The 15,150-nt window shown below is 36.1% G+C and overlaps 1 protein-coding gene and 1 pseudogene across 20 annotated transcripts in view; one reads left to right on the forward strand and one right to left on the reverse strand.

Moving 5' to 3' along the window:
• Positions 1-569: 569 nt before the first annotated feature.
• Positions 570-15,150, reverse strand: part of PIAS2 (protein inhibitor of activated STAT 2) — a 103,978-nt gene continuing 89,397 nt past the window's right edge. For 4 of the 20 annotated variants that reach the window (XM_084965149.1, XM_021092626.2, XM_021092641.2 and 1 more), the window contains 3 exons: positions 12,411-12,550; positions 6,871-6,908; positions 570-4,271 (listed from right to left, as the gene is read on the reverse strand). In XM_084965149.1, the coding sequence (XP_084821275.1) occupies positions 4,092-4,271; positions 6,871-6,908; positions 12,411-12,550 (358 nt within the window). In that variant the 3' untranslated portion in view covers positions 570-4,091. Of the gene's footprint in view, positions 4,309-6,870; positions 7,791-8,792; positions 10,107-12,410; positions 12,551-15,150 lie in introns of those variants that run through there. The other 16 variants (XM_084965145.1, XM_021092622.2, XM_021092632.2 and 13 more) reach the window with 9 other exon arrangements.
• On the forward strand, positions 12,790-13,952 carry LOC110256585 (small ribosomal subunit protein eS25 pseudogene; annotated as a pseudogene).

Genomic DNA, 15,150 nt, shown 5'->3' on the forward strand with positions numbered 1-15,150 from the left:
ATCAGGGTCAGGTGGAGGGCCTTTTGTAGATGCCTGCATAGATATAAATGGCACATATTCTTGGAAAATATGGTTAGACAGTTCTTCCCATACCAAATGGCTGGAGTAGCATAAATTAATAAAACCACTTGGAAAAGTGGTATGAATCAAAAAACTACGAAAGTATTTACACCCTTGACTCAGAAATTCCACCTCTAGGAATATATCCTAAGGAGATAATTTATGCACAATGACATGCACTGCAACACTGCATCCTGAGATGCAGCCTAAAATGTCCAACAGGGAAAGGTAAGAGGAATGCACATCCATACAACACAGTTTTTAATGACACAGGAATAATGCCTATAGATTGAGGGGAAAAAAAGAAAGATACAAATTATACTGAGAATGAATAAAACTATGGAAAATCATACACAAATAGCAAAGAGACTGGCAAGAAATATGAAAAATATTAAAGTGCCTTTTTCAACTTTTCTTATTTGTCTAGATTTCCCACAATAAGCGTGTATTGCTAACAAAAACAGAAAAACAAAAACATTATTGAATCAGGCAAGCATTAAAGAAGAATGGGCGTTTTTGTACAGCTTTATTTGTTTCTGCTAGGAACTGGAGCGTGGTTCCTAACAACAATGACAAAAAAGTGGGGGCGTACAAACAGTCATTCATTTGACAGGAGCATCAGACTCTTTAAAAAGCAGAGAAATTATTAAATTTGTTTCTACAAGTTTCACCATATTCGTGAAGAACTGTAGCAGGAAAAGATGGTGAATCAGGTTCAGTCAATAATCACAATCTAAACAACTTCATCCATGCTCCCATGGATCTAGAGTCACAAAACACCTCACCAGACCTAAATCAAAATGGCGCACGGTTCTACATTTTCCAAGGTGAAAAAGATTAGGAAAATAAAACTGTTTTATCAGAAAAAAAAAAAATGACACTCTTGTTTTTTTTACGCATTGTGGGGCTAGAGAGAAATGAAAAACAGACCTGAAGACTAATGCTTTGTAAAAATCAACTTTACTTGAAAAGGCAAAATGTATCTAATAAATACTTTTTGAGCAGAAGACAAGCAGACTTGGTTACTAAATGATGGATGTCCAGGACGGGTCTGAATTCAAAGTCAGAATGGTCTCTGTTGAATATTATTCATCTAAAATTCAACATCTTACCTTTCTTCCAATTCCTTAAGAGTCTACCCTAGGGAAACTTTGTACCAAGAGTTACAGATCTCTTCATTTACACTCACAATCGTTCACCTAATCATGGTGTTTTCATTCTGGCTTTCCTGAAATACATCATCAAGTAAATGTCATATAACCTAAATTTACCTCTACTGTTTCATGTGGCCTGTATAATTACCCTATGACAGATGCCTAGTATTTATACCTTCTGGGCAGAAATGGAAACAAAATCCTACAGAGGCTCACTTAAGAGTCAGAAAGTTAGTGAATGTCAGCAGACCTTAAGCGTGAAGCTACACTCAGCACCAGTTACATTGTCAGGAGTTACCAAAGCAAGGAAATCTCTTAACATTTCTATGTGAATCACAATGAAAATACACGGTAAGTGTTCGTAGGAGACTAGTAGCTACGGTTTCTTTTCCTTAAACGTTGTCAGTCATTGTTAAAGATGTCACTCGTGGGCTGACATCTAAGTAACAGCTATAGATAACCTCCTCTGAAACTGAATTATACTTGGTTGGGCAGATATCTCGGCTGTAAAAGAAACTGCTACAAAGTCAGGGTCTTAGTAAAAATATTTAGTGACCATACTAAAAAAAGGACAATGGCTTAAAAAGCACGCTATTCCCATAGCGCCAAAAGCATAAAGAAAATTACTCACCTTCAAAGATACACAAAAGTCCCAATTTTAAGATTATAAACTTAAAAGTATATTTTTTAAAATGTTAGTCGCCTGTATGAGATAAATTAAAAATTTATGTGAAATGTATGTAAAGCACCAAAAATGAACAATAAAACTGTTCACATAAAATAGTGAAAAGGAAGCAAAGCACAACTATAAAAGCACAGAGGTATGAGTTACCAGAACCAAGTAAATAAACTAATTTCTATTAATTTGTTCATTTACTTTATAAAACTTTGTTGGTTAAATGGGGGGGAGGGGCTTTGAGAATCTAAAGGGTAACAAAATGGTAACAAATATACAGCATTTCTTTATTAACAAATTATACCACATAAATCAGGTTACTTTTTCTATTAGAGTTAACAGAACTTGCATCCTTATTGAGAGCAGCAACATCAAATTTTACTAGGAAGAAATTCTGCATCTGGACCAAAGGACTATAAAGTAGACTAAGAAGGTACAACTGGCAACTATGATGCAACTATTGGCAAGAAGATTCAGGTTTGTCTTCCATGTTTTTAATAAGCAGCTCTCCAAAAGGGATAATACATTAAGGGGAAGATTCAGCCAAAGGGATGACGTAGAAAATCATATGAAATGAGTCGGTACAAAATAGCACAGAGGCCATGAAAAACTGAGAAGGTGTAGAAAACCAGTGACAAGTCAGCTCCCTGGAGTTGCACAAACCCTGAAGTAATGCATTCCCTTTCCTAACTGAAATTGGGAGGCTCTTCATCTGGCCACTTTCGTTGGAGAAATCAGATTAACCCATTTTAAAAAACGACTGATTTTTAAAGTAGATATAGTTCGGGTAGAGAAAGCTAAACATTAGGGAACTATTAACTCCTTAAGAACTCAGAAATTATTCTGCGGCCAAATGAAGCAAAGGAAAATATTAACATTTGGATAAAAATGTTCCTCTAAGGGTAAAACTCAAGTTTCCTATGAGATTTAAAATCAAATACTCAAGAGAGCAGTCTTCAAAGTGGGTTTCAGGCCCATCCTCTCCCATCCTTTCTTACATTCAAACATTTCTAATTGTTTTGTCCTTCTCAGTTTTAGGAAAAAATTCTTTTTAAAAAAGGAAAAGGAAATTTGATGCCACCCCCTTCCCTTTGGTATTGTTTGTTAAGTCTGAAAACCACTATTATGAGAAATATAAGATCTAACACATCTTTCCTTTGTCAGTGTTACTAAACGGGAAAGTTGCAAGGAAGATTTGTACATTTTTCTATAACATAAAGGAGCAAAAGAAGTCTTCAGGAAGAAATTAGACTTTGTTATTCCCACTGCTCCTAAATCTGTTCTTCGAAGCACTGCCACCAAGCTCTCAGTATTTCTGGACAGCATGAACAAAATTCTAACAAACATTCCAGCCACACCTCACTCCAAAAAATTTCATTCAACAGCTGCAGAGACTTTCTTTTATGAGAAGGTAAGCCCAATTCATAGAAATCTCCAAAATGAGAAATGTACAATTACCAAAAATAACACACATTATGTCAGGGCAGTCGGTGATAGTGTTCTTCAGTACAATCACTTAACAAAGCACAACCAAATCCCAGAACCTCACTCTGCATTCATTAGCACACAGCATCAAATGTAAATGACACGGGGAAAAATGTGTAACACAAGGGCCATTTTTCTTGGATGGAATCAGGAAGGAAAGTGGAACTGCAGGAAGAAAAGTGGAACGAACCCAAGCTTTGGCCACTTATCAAGACTTCATTACTTCAACGAAAGAGAACAAATCTCCATGGAACGGACTCATTCGGCAAACATTAATGTCTTTCCATATATTTTTTCCTTCACATCAGGTTTAACAAAGATTGCTGTCATTTTAGAACCACTGATTACATTCTTTTTAATTAGAAAAACGTTTACTTGAATATTTACATAATTTTATTGCTGTTTATTACAACAAAAAAATTAACTGATTTGTAGAATCCATCCAGTAACGTATGAAATTGAAATCCATCTCTCAAGAAGATACAGTTATGGCTGGATGTGTCTGATGCTCAGAGTACAGCAGGGATAAGAAAAATCCTTGCGTGTCATGTGGTTCTTGCTGCAGTCATCTGTGTTCATCTCTCGAAAGGCAAAAGAATCCATTTGACGTTTCAATAAATATCAAAGTAACTGTTACCAAAAAATAGCTTCCGCGGACCAGGGATCCAAGAAAGCAGCTTTGACGAATGATTCCTAGAATCGAGTGAGTCCTCCTTTTAGTCCAATGAGATGATGTCGGGAATGTTACTTCCACTGCTGGTTATGACCCCTGTCTCACTTCTGCTGCTGGATGAACTAACATGAGTAGTGCTTTCATGGGGGCTGGTGGTGGTGACAGACGTACTGCTTGCGGTTAAGGGTGAGGTGAGACTATCCAAAAACATAGGAGGACAGTACTGCTTGAAACAAACAATGATGCCGATGAGGAAGAGGCTACATTGATTTTAAATAAAGAGACTAGAAACTGTTAAGATATGCACAAGTGATAGCCACATATTTAAACATCAGTGGGATTTAAACATTTCTCAAAACTTCACATCTTTGGATGGAAGGTGGCATGAATTTATTTTACATTACTTAGTGAGTGCAGCATATTCTTGATTCTCTCAAAATTTATAGAATTCGTTCATCAAATATGGAGGTACAAGTACAAAAATGGCAACAATAACTGAAATTATTTAAAACTGAATACTGGTCCCACAATCATGATTCATACTAAATATCAAAAAGAATTTGCTCAGTATTTACACCAGGTTTAAGCACACTGTAAAAGGCTAATAAATACTTATTTCTAATGGTGTTAAGCAAAAATGCTAAAGCAAAATTCAGCAATTCTTTCAAAATTCAGTATTAACCAGACCCTTAAGGACTAATGTTAAGACTGATCAGTAGAAAAGCAGCATCTGACTCCTCTGTACATACATGTAGAAGACAGCATACATTCTAATACAGAGACCATGTGGGTGGGCGCTAACTTCCACAGGATGCTCAGAATGAGAATTCCCTCACTTGTTCACAGAACTTTGGAGTCAATCTTAAAAGAGATCTGTTCTAATCTAATCTTCCTTTGAGATGCTTGCTAACACACCCTCGAGTGTTCATATTTCTGGTTTCTTTAACATCCTAGTTGCTGATTCTCAAACCAAGTCCAATCTGTTAGTACTCCAATACTGACCAGAAGGAACAGAAAGAAACAGGAGCCAGAAGCCTTCTTATCACTGCGGAATATTTTTATGAGGGGAAACAACTGCACTGATTTTAGAGAGATAAGCGAGCTCCAGAATATACCACAAGAGAGGCCCTAAGTTTGTGTTTAGATTGACTGTATGAAAGATCAGTTAGGATATCTGATCAATATTATCAATTCTATATATAATACAGCCTATAATCAAAGATATTAAGAACAGAAATTTAAAACTGAAGTTGTTGAGAGTACATGATCTTCAAAAAGACCATAAAATGGAAACAACAGCCCCAGGTTTAAGGTTGCCAGTTAGTGAAGGAATAACAACTAAAATTCAGGCTGCCTTTCAAAAAAGTAATTTAATGTTTAGGATGGACAACTGTCTTGGTTCACCAATAAAACAAATGCCAGGCACAAAGAGATTCAAGAAACATTGGTTAAGGGGGAGAAGTTCTTAAAGAACTTCTAAGAACCTCTAAAGAGAGTTAGTTACATTGCCAAGTCTTAACTTCTTTAAAGTTAAATCAATTTCTAATTTTCCACTAAAATTGAGGCAAGAATCTGGAAAAATCTCAGAAACTTAACATTTTATTTCTACTACCTCCCAGGCAGTTTTGGACCACCCAGTAGTAAAACGGTGTTCTTTTTCATTTATAAAATGAATGCTAGACACTACAGTCCTGCTATCAATAGCTTCTGTGCCTTGAAATCTTATAATACTCAGGTTGCAGCTAATTTATACCTAACTCTGTACCTCTACATGTAATTCCAACATATCTGCACAAGGAAAAAGTAAAACAAATCTAAGGATTCCAAAGGAAAACCGAAGGCACAACCTAACACTTCATTTGGCTTATCAAACAAGGTAGCCTGATACCAAGCATACTAAATAGTCCCATAAAATTAAAATTCTCTTGGTTCCAAGATCATTTTTTTTTCAAAAAGGGTGGTTCACATAAACATCAGTAATGATTTAAGACTGAAGAATCTATTTCCTAGAAAATATATATAGATGTTTTGCTATAGAATCTACTGATGTATTAAATCAACTCAGGATGAGAAGAAACTCATTCTGTGCCCATGACATTGAGCCCGAATTTCCAGTGCTGTTTGTGTGATCAGATACATAGTGAAGCAAGACGCTAATACGAGACCTGTGGTTAGCTGATTCTGAGCAGCATACAAAGCCGCGGTCCATGGTTCTTCCTCCATCCCTCCCTACTCAACACTTCTCTCAAAGTCCTTCTCTTTTGCTTTCCCCTTCGCCTCTCTCATGCCTTTCTCCCCTCTGCTCTAGGCCTACTGGTGGATTCCATGCTTACTGAAAGGTCTTCGTGTTGGGACACAAAGATTCTAGAGTTCCTGACAGAGAAAACGGGGGCAATTTTAAAATACGGCATCTCCAAAATCTGAATCTGACTGCGTTTAAAACCAAGGAAGAACCAAGCTTCAGCTATTTTCCATGCACAGAATAAGTGTTTTACAAATTATCTCTAAAGTTTTACACTTCCAGCCATCTAGAACTGCGTCCCTTCATTTTAATCACTCAAATGCTTGTAAGAAATGCCAATTGATTATATTAATCTAAATAAAACATAATAAATATTCAAGTATTAAGGCCAATATAGTATAAACTGAAAAACAGCAATTTTATCCTTCCAAATAAAGTTGTGATTTATACTGTACTTCCTTTCCATCAATTTAAGTCACTGAGAGTTTACTGTCCTGATTTTATGCAACTGGTCATTTTTAGTTAGTATGACACAACCAACAATCAATACAAATTAGTTGCTTAAATTCAGGATACATACCTGGGGATCAACTGGAATAAGGGAAAGAAAATCCAAACCTAAAACAAAAATGTTCTGTTAATAGTTGTCTCATATTCTGGAGACAAGAATTATTTCCCAAAATCACTTTTTATTTATCGTTAAGTCATAAAACATCTGGGTTAAGGTCTTACCATTCTGCTGTATGGAAGGTCTATACCACGAACAGGACGTTTGAGGATGCTTAATGTGCATAAAACCTCAAGATGAACATATTTCCTGACAAAGCAACTGGAAAAACCACCTCCCAGAGACTTAAAGGGAGCAGTTCAAAATTTTTCAGATACATAGGACTAGTCAAAACAAATGTCCCCCTCTCATCACTTAGCAGAATGAGAAACAATAAATTGAAGAGATCATGATCTGGATTCAGATCACTAAAAAACACATAGACTCTTAAGATACTTCACATTTATTTTTTTAGAAATACACCACATTGAGCTTTATCTAACACACCACTTCTTAGACAGACAGATGTCTATTTCACGGACAGCTCTCTATCCTCCTGTCCCCACAACAAGAGTAGTACACAGTTCAATGCTCTGCACAAAGCAAGCATTTAATAACTGCTACTCACAAGCTGAATCTTACCAAGGTTTACTGGGTTATGAGTTAATGCAGTTTTCTGAACCAAAGATCTGGGATTCTCCAATTACGCTTCAGAAACAGGAATGTTTGTTCAGTAATACCATTTTGAAATATTAAAAGTTGTAACAATAAAAAATAAAGAACTTGGGAGTTCCCATTGTGGTTCAGTGGTAATGAACCCGACTAGTATCCACAAGGATGCGTGTTTGATCTGTGGCTCTGCTAAGGGGGTTAAGGATCTGGCATGGATGTGAGCTGCAGTGTAGGTCACAGACAAGGCTTGGATCTGGCATCGCTGTGACATAGGCTGGCAGCTACAGCTCCTATTCGACCCCTAGCCTGGGAACTTCCATACACTGCAGGTACAGCCCAAAAAAGACAAAAAATTAAAAAATAAAAACCTTCAGTTCTGTAAAGTCTAGCAATAAACTTCTAGGTCAGGTCCCTAAGACCTGTATGAATAAATTTCAAAACATCAAAAAAATAAAAATCACATACTAGGTATAGGTTATGAAGACAGGCCAATTTCTATTCATTCCATGAATTTTTATATGCTGGTCCTCATGTCACCTCAAATATAACAATCATGCAGAGTGTAGACTGTTACTCTAAATAGAGACTATTAGTGGGAAATGATAATTAAAATTTTTAATAATGAGTATGAATAATTTATAAATCAAAATATTAAAGTATATTTATTCCCTTATAATCGCTAAGGGTATAATAGAAGTACACAGCGAGTAATACAAGCTATAGCACCAATCATCTGAAAGAAATCATTAAATTTCTAAAGCATTATTGAAAATTGCTGGTATGACTTTTCAATTCACATGCCTGTCACTAGGCTGTATGATACAGCGAGGTCTGAGCCAACACACTGGACAAAGAAAAACACAACCACGTTTTCCAAGGAATTCCCCATTGAATTGATAGTAATTAGGTGACATCTCAATAAGCAGAATTTTTCTTCACATTAATGATACTGTCTGATAAATCCTGTTTCAGCTGAACAGTAATTCAAAATTTGTCTAATCCTTATAGTATCTTCTCAGAGCTTTATAAATTATTCAATATTTCTATTGACTAAGTCACAAAAATAATTTACTGTCATGTCATTTAATTCATTGGCTTAATTTTATTAATTTTATTAATTTTGCCTCAAAAGGTACATTTTTCTTTATATAATATCTTGTTTTTAATAGTTCACTTAATTTTATACACTCACTTTTAATGTTTGTCAAACCTCTAAAGCCAATTTTGCTGTATTTCCCTGGGCTAGGGGTCCAATCGGAGCTACAGCTGCCAGCCTACGCCACAGCCACAGCAACGTAGGATCCAAGCTGCATCTGCGACCTACACCACAGCTCACGGCAATGCCAGATCCTTGGCACACTGAGCAAGACCAGGGATTGAACCAGCAACCTCATGGTTCCTAGTTGGATTTGTTTCTGCTGTGCAACAACGGGAACTCCCCAACCGCTCATTTCCTAAATGTCTATTCCCATTTAATAACTTCAATTTAAATAAATACACAGGCTTGATATAATTTTCAAACTGTTTCTGCAGTTCTAGCACTGGAAGCTGTCTATCGAGGTGCCAAGTTTCTCCATATTTTCATTCTTTCAACTCCCAGCTCTTCAGTTGTACTGTAATTCTGATCATTATTTCACATGTGCTAGTAGTTACACACTCTATTGCTAACATATTTTGAGAAATTTACTTGATCTATACCTTTTGACACCTCATCCAGGGATAAATGAATACGGTGACTTACACACTGCCATAATAAAATACCTATAAATTTTCCCAAAGTTTTGGTTGAAACCTACTGTCTCCTGAGCATTACAGAGATGTCCACACAAAATTCAGTAATGTTGTAATGTATATATTTCTTACTGAAACCATTTCTTCTCAAATAGTAACAATGAAGTTTGATAGAGAATTTCAGGTGTTATTCCTTCTATTAAAAAAACTATTATCAACATCTTATGATTCTACTTTCTAAGTATAAGCTATTAAAACTCATACATGAGATAGATGGAAGTTTCATGAATGGTGATTAAATGTCACTGTCTTATTTTGCAAGTTTGGTAGAATGCTTTTTTTCTCAAGTCACTGTAAGTTTCAAAAGCAACGATATGTTGTATTGACATATTTTTAGGCCCTCCTAAGGATGTCATGGTTGAAATTCCCAATTATCTTTAACTGAAAAGCAAGTAGTGTTAAAAATTCTGATGACATATTCTAAATGTGGTTTATAAATATTGATAAAATTGTAGTTTTTAGATTTTAAATACTTCATGTGAAACTGACTTTATGTCTTATTAATGAATAACAACACATTTTCCTTACTTGAGCCATCAACTTTAACAAAACATAAGCGCTACATGATTAAATATGTAAATGTTTCGCACTTTGAAATTTTAATGACACAACTTTTGAGCACCACTCGCACCTGACAATACGGCACGAGCAATAATAAGGCAGTCATATTTTTTTCGTGAAATAATCAAGCTGTTTTCCATTCCATAAATACAAATTATCTGTTTTATTTTGCATTCACTGTTGAACAGTATCAGAAGATGATCCGAGCTGCAGTTCATTATTAATATCATTTCTTCTTCGTCCTCCTGCAGATTCAGAAGATTCATGTTTATGATGTTTAAAAGGAATGTTAAGAAATGTATTAAAAGTCTGTCATCTCTCCATTCTTGGTGTTCTATTTAATATTTTATTATAAATTATTAAATTTATAAATATAAAAACTGTACAGAATGACTAATTACATTAAAATTATGCACAAAAAAACCCCAAAGTAATTACTAATTATAAAAGAGCACACTAACCATATAAAACCAAAATAAAAACTAAACTATTAAGATACATTAACTGCCACATAATTCATAGGTGACAATAAACTGGTAAATCTTTTAAAGTACAAGAGATTCTATTCTATTCAGTTTATCAACTGATAAAGCATCTCAATATTTTAGTAATCAGTCCCTATACTGGCTTAAATTAGCTAAATATCAGCCTTGGATATTATAATGTTTTAGTTCCCTAATATCAGCTTGAAATATATTTTATGAAATACACAGTTAACATTTTACTGCATTTTCTCAAATCTGCAAATTTTATAACATCTCATTTTATGCCCCAAATTTTAAATAATAGCAATTCTCTGAAATTAAAAATTCATCCAAACTCACATAATTTGAAAAGTTCGAAAAAGCGACTTGTACATTGTATCTATTTTACTGCTAAATGGCCAGAATCAGTTAGTAAACAGAGACTGTTCGTTATTTTTTTTTAGGATTAATTTTTTTTTTTTTGGTCGCATTTCTGGCACGTGGAAGTTCCTGGGCCAGGGACTGAACCTGTGCCACAACAGCGACTCAAGCCACAGCAGTGACAATGTTGAATCCTTAATCTACCAAGCCACAGAGGAACTCCCCAGGATTAATTTTTTTTTCCTTTTTAGGGCTACATGTGCAGCACATGGAAGTTCCACGGCTAGGGGTCAAACCGGAGCTTCAGCAGCCAGCCTATGCCACAGCAACACCAGATCCTTAACCTACTGAGTGAGGTCAGGGATCGAACCTGCATCCTCATGGATACTAGTCGGCTGAGCCACAATGGGAACTCCCCAGGATTAACTTTTAATTCACGATCTTTAGGAAACAAATCCTTCAGGAATGCTTGTTTGTAACACATATTAAAATGACATGAATACTCTTCAACTTCATTTAAAAGTAACCATGGTTAAAGCAAAACATGGCAGTTAAGAATTCAGACTCTATGAGTTTCCACCTTTCTTATGGATCATGAAACCTCATCTGCATCTCAGCATCAAGCTTTGTATCAACAAATACTTTATAACTGGTGCTAGCTGGGTTAACAAACAATTTTTTAAAACACCAATTCCCAAAGTACATATGGAATAAACATATTTAAGAAGCAAAAAGTATTCAACATTTTTTTGATGGATACTATTTTTTCCTATTAAATTTTTTTCAAACTGAGTAAATTCTGAACAAATTTCAAGTGACAACATTACACGGGGCCAGAGTACACAGCTATCAACTGTTTTAACAACAGATTTTGCTCAATTGAATACATACTGTGTTTAAAATAAAAACTTTACTAAGAGGGGGCAAGAAGAATAGATCAATAACAGGAAGGGGTAACTGTACTCCAATAAAAAGGCCCTTCAGAGAGAAGGGACGTCATAAATTTAATCAGTCACTGGCTCTAACCTGCTCAAATGACAATGACAATGACCAAAAAAAAAAAAAAAAGTCTGCAAAAACAATGGCAATGGAGGGAGGGGAATAAGAGGGAGGGAAGGAAAGGCTTAAATTGTATAATATGGCCTTGCTTGCATAAGTCTTGGTAGTAAGGTGATTCAAGCAGCCTTGAAGTTTTTAACTGTTTAGTTAATACGCATATATAAAAGATATCCCTAAATATTAAGCAGTGCTGTAGGGAAACAGCAGGCAGACCCTACTTTTAGAGGGTAAAGCTAGGAGGCAACACTGGCCTCAGAGTACACCAGTATAACCTGAAGTTGTGATGGGCCGCCAAGAAGTGTTGGGCAAAGTATGAGAAAATAATCTCCCAAACCCATGAAGTTGCCATGATAAATAAACCAAGAACAAATCTCTGAGTACAAATTCTCTACAAGGGAGAACATAGTCTATACAATTTTCCTATTTTCCTACTATATTTCCTCTCATCCAGAATCTATAGATTGCTCTATGGATAAAAAGACAGGAACTGAATGTGCTGTACTGATAACAGATACTATCTTTAAGTGAACCCTTCAAATTTCCTGAGCATTTCTATTCAAAATATTTCAATCATATTTGCGCCACAGATTAAGACAAAAAATAAATGATACAACTTGATAAAAACCAAAACAACACTTCACATACCTGGCAAATCTGATGACATGCTTGATATTGGCGTGTGGTGGAATGGTACTGAGTAGTCTGTTAATGAAGGCGGAATAGCAGCAGGATCAACCGAAGTCACACTGGGCACCCTTACAGAAGATGGCTGATACATGAGAACCCTGTTTTAAATAGCACGGGAAATTACAAACAATCTGGCTGTTAGTTCACAGGAGAGAAGGGGTGTACCACTGGGCATTCTCAGTCGTAAGTTCACTAGGTTTCAAAACAACTCCAGGGTAGCTACCTACTACACAGGACTCCGCCCCACTCTCCTCTTTCCTAACAGTCTTCACTTTAACATGAACATACATTGGCTCTCAACAGCAGCTGTGACGTTAGAAAAAGGTGGCATTAAAACATGATGTACAGCGCTGGAGTACTACATAAAACTCTGACCCACGAATGCATGAGGAGATTAGTAGTCTCATATATAAAGAAATTTAGAAATAAAATAGAAGACTCCTAAGATTTGATATAAATCAGGGTACCTTTATGAGTGAAGCTACTTTAGCTCAACCATGATTTCTTCCATTCTAACATGAATGGTATTAATTATTAGCAATCTTCTCTGGGAATCACCTGAGCAAAGACAGCCAGTTCTAAAGCCAGCCAGCCTGATAACAGCAGGCAGCAAGCAGAAATTAGAATAAGATGATTACTCCAGATTTAAGACATAATATCCAGAAATAAAAACACTGGCTACCACGTTAACACCTGCTTTTCCAAAAGGGCTTACGACTTTGAAATTAGCTGTTCATGCTACTAAAAAATACAAATTAAATACACAAGATATATTTCATAATTGGTATTTTTATATATGTATATATGTATATGCTACACATATATACATATATAACAACTCTAAATTTCAAGAAGCACTATAATTAAACATATTTTTTTAAAAGTTTAGGGGAAAAATGATTTTATATTCTTTCTACTTAATTTATCATTTTATCTTAGCCCAGGGTAAACAATTAGACATTCTCAAGAAAACATCTTGAATATATTACAAAAAACTAAGCAACATTATGGATCCTATGACTGACAGTAGCCATCTTTTTGTCTGACATCTTAGCGAGGCTGCTCTCCCAGCTTTGTGATGCCTGCCCAAGGATGGCAAGGAAAAGAAAGATGCCGGAAAGTCAGCCGAGAAAGACAAAGACCCAGTGAACAGGTCTGGGGGCAAGGCCAAAAAGAAGTGGTCCAAAGGCAAAATCTGGGACAAGCTCAATAACTAGTCTTGTCTGATAAAGCCATGTAAGACAAACTTTGTACTCAAGTTTCCAACTCCAATAAGCTTATAACCCCAGCTGTTGTCTCTGAGAAACTGAAGAGCCATGGGTCCCTGGCCAGGGCAGCCCTTCAGTAGCTTCTTAGTAAAGGACTCATTAAACTGGTTTCGAAGCACAGAGTTCAAGAAATTTACACCAAAACCAGCAAACATGAAGATGCCCCAGCTATCAGTAAAGATGCATGAACAGATCCCACCATGTACACTTTGAAAAATAAAAAATAAGGGGTGGGGGGAGACAGGGTCACAGGGGACATAAGGGTCAGCATTCCAGAGCACTACTGCTAGCTTAATGAGAGAAGCAGAGACCTCTGTAGCTGGAAGGGACCACGACAAGGATGAAGTACAACTTAAACTTTAAGTACAAACTTAAAGCAGAACCATCAAAGCTAGACTGAGATGACAAGTAGGTCCTCTAGATGTTCTTTCCTATGGTTGGAAATTTTCCTGTTATTGCTCAGATTATTAAATACTAATAAGAAATGATATATTTGCATGACATCCTCCATACTCTAAACTGACAAAACTATTTCATAACCTCAATTTAAATCTCAAACCATTTAAATAATTACACTCTATTTAGTCACTGGAGGCCCTCTAAAAACTAGTCTGCATTATGACATGAGGATCTTGTCATTCTGAACTATTCTGTACCATTTGTCAAAAGTAGAGGTGCCACTGGAAACACAAAATATGAAGTCATCTGCAGTGGACATGCATGGCTGTATTGGCAACTGTCAGTCTCAAAAAAGTAGATAAATAACATAGGTCAGAGTTCAGAAATCTTAAACTGATCCACTTGGGAGGCACAGGAAATATGTCTGAGACATAAGCCTGGTATTTCAAAACACATTTTCCAGACATAGACGACGACAGAAAAAAAGAGCAACCAGGTTTGGTTAGAATCAGGAGGTTTCTTGGCCTCCAATGTTACCTGTCTGACCTAAAACCACAAAGGTGGACTCCAAATGGGGAAAGAGAAACCCTGAGATGAGATCAAATAAGTATACTGTATTAATGCACGTCGTCTTCTGGAGATTTGAAGACACTGGGCCTCTACAAGGATGAAAGAACAGGGAATTACCACAACTGTTTTCAAATTAGACATGATCCTAACTCCCACACAAGGATGTGTATCCAAAATCGGGGGATGGGGCACAGGCAGTAGGAAGGAGAAAGAAATTAACTGGCATGTGTCAGTGCTAAAGAGGGGTTTAAAAAGCAGCTCTCAGGAGTTCCCTGGTGATCTAGTGGCTACAACTCAGCACTTTCACTGCTGTAGCCCAGGGTTCAATCCCTGATCTGGGACCTGAGATACAGCATCAAGTCATTACACGTTGTGGCCAAAAATAAATAAATTATATATATATATAATATTTTAAAGCAGCTCTGATTATTCTGGCTGCCTCATCATATTAATATATCTTA

Source organism: Sus scrofa, chromosome 1 (genome assembly GCF_054392235.1).
Source record: "Sus scrofa isolate SSC_HxYL_T2T_F1_AM1 chromosome 1, Sscrofa_HxYL_maternal_Yorkshire_Landrace_v2.0, whole genome shotgun sequence".
NCBI classification, from domain to species: domain Eukaryota; kingdom Metazoa; phylum Chordata; class Mammalia; order Artiodactyla; family Suidae; genus Sus; species Sus scrofa.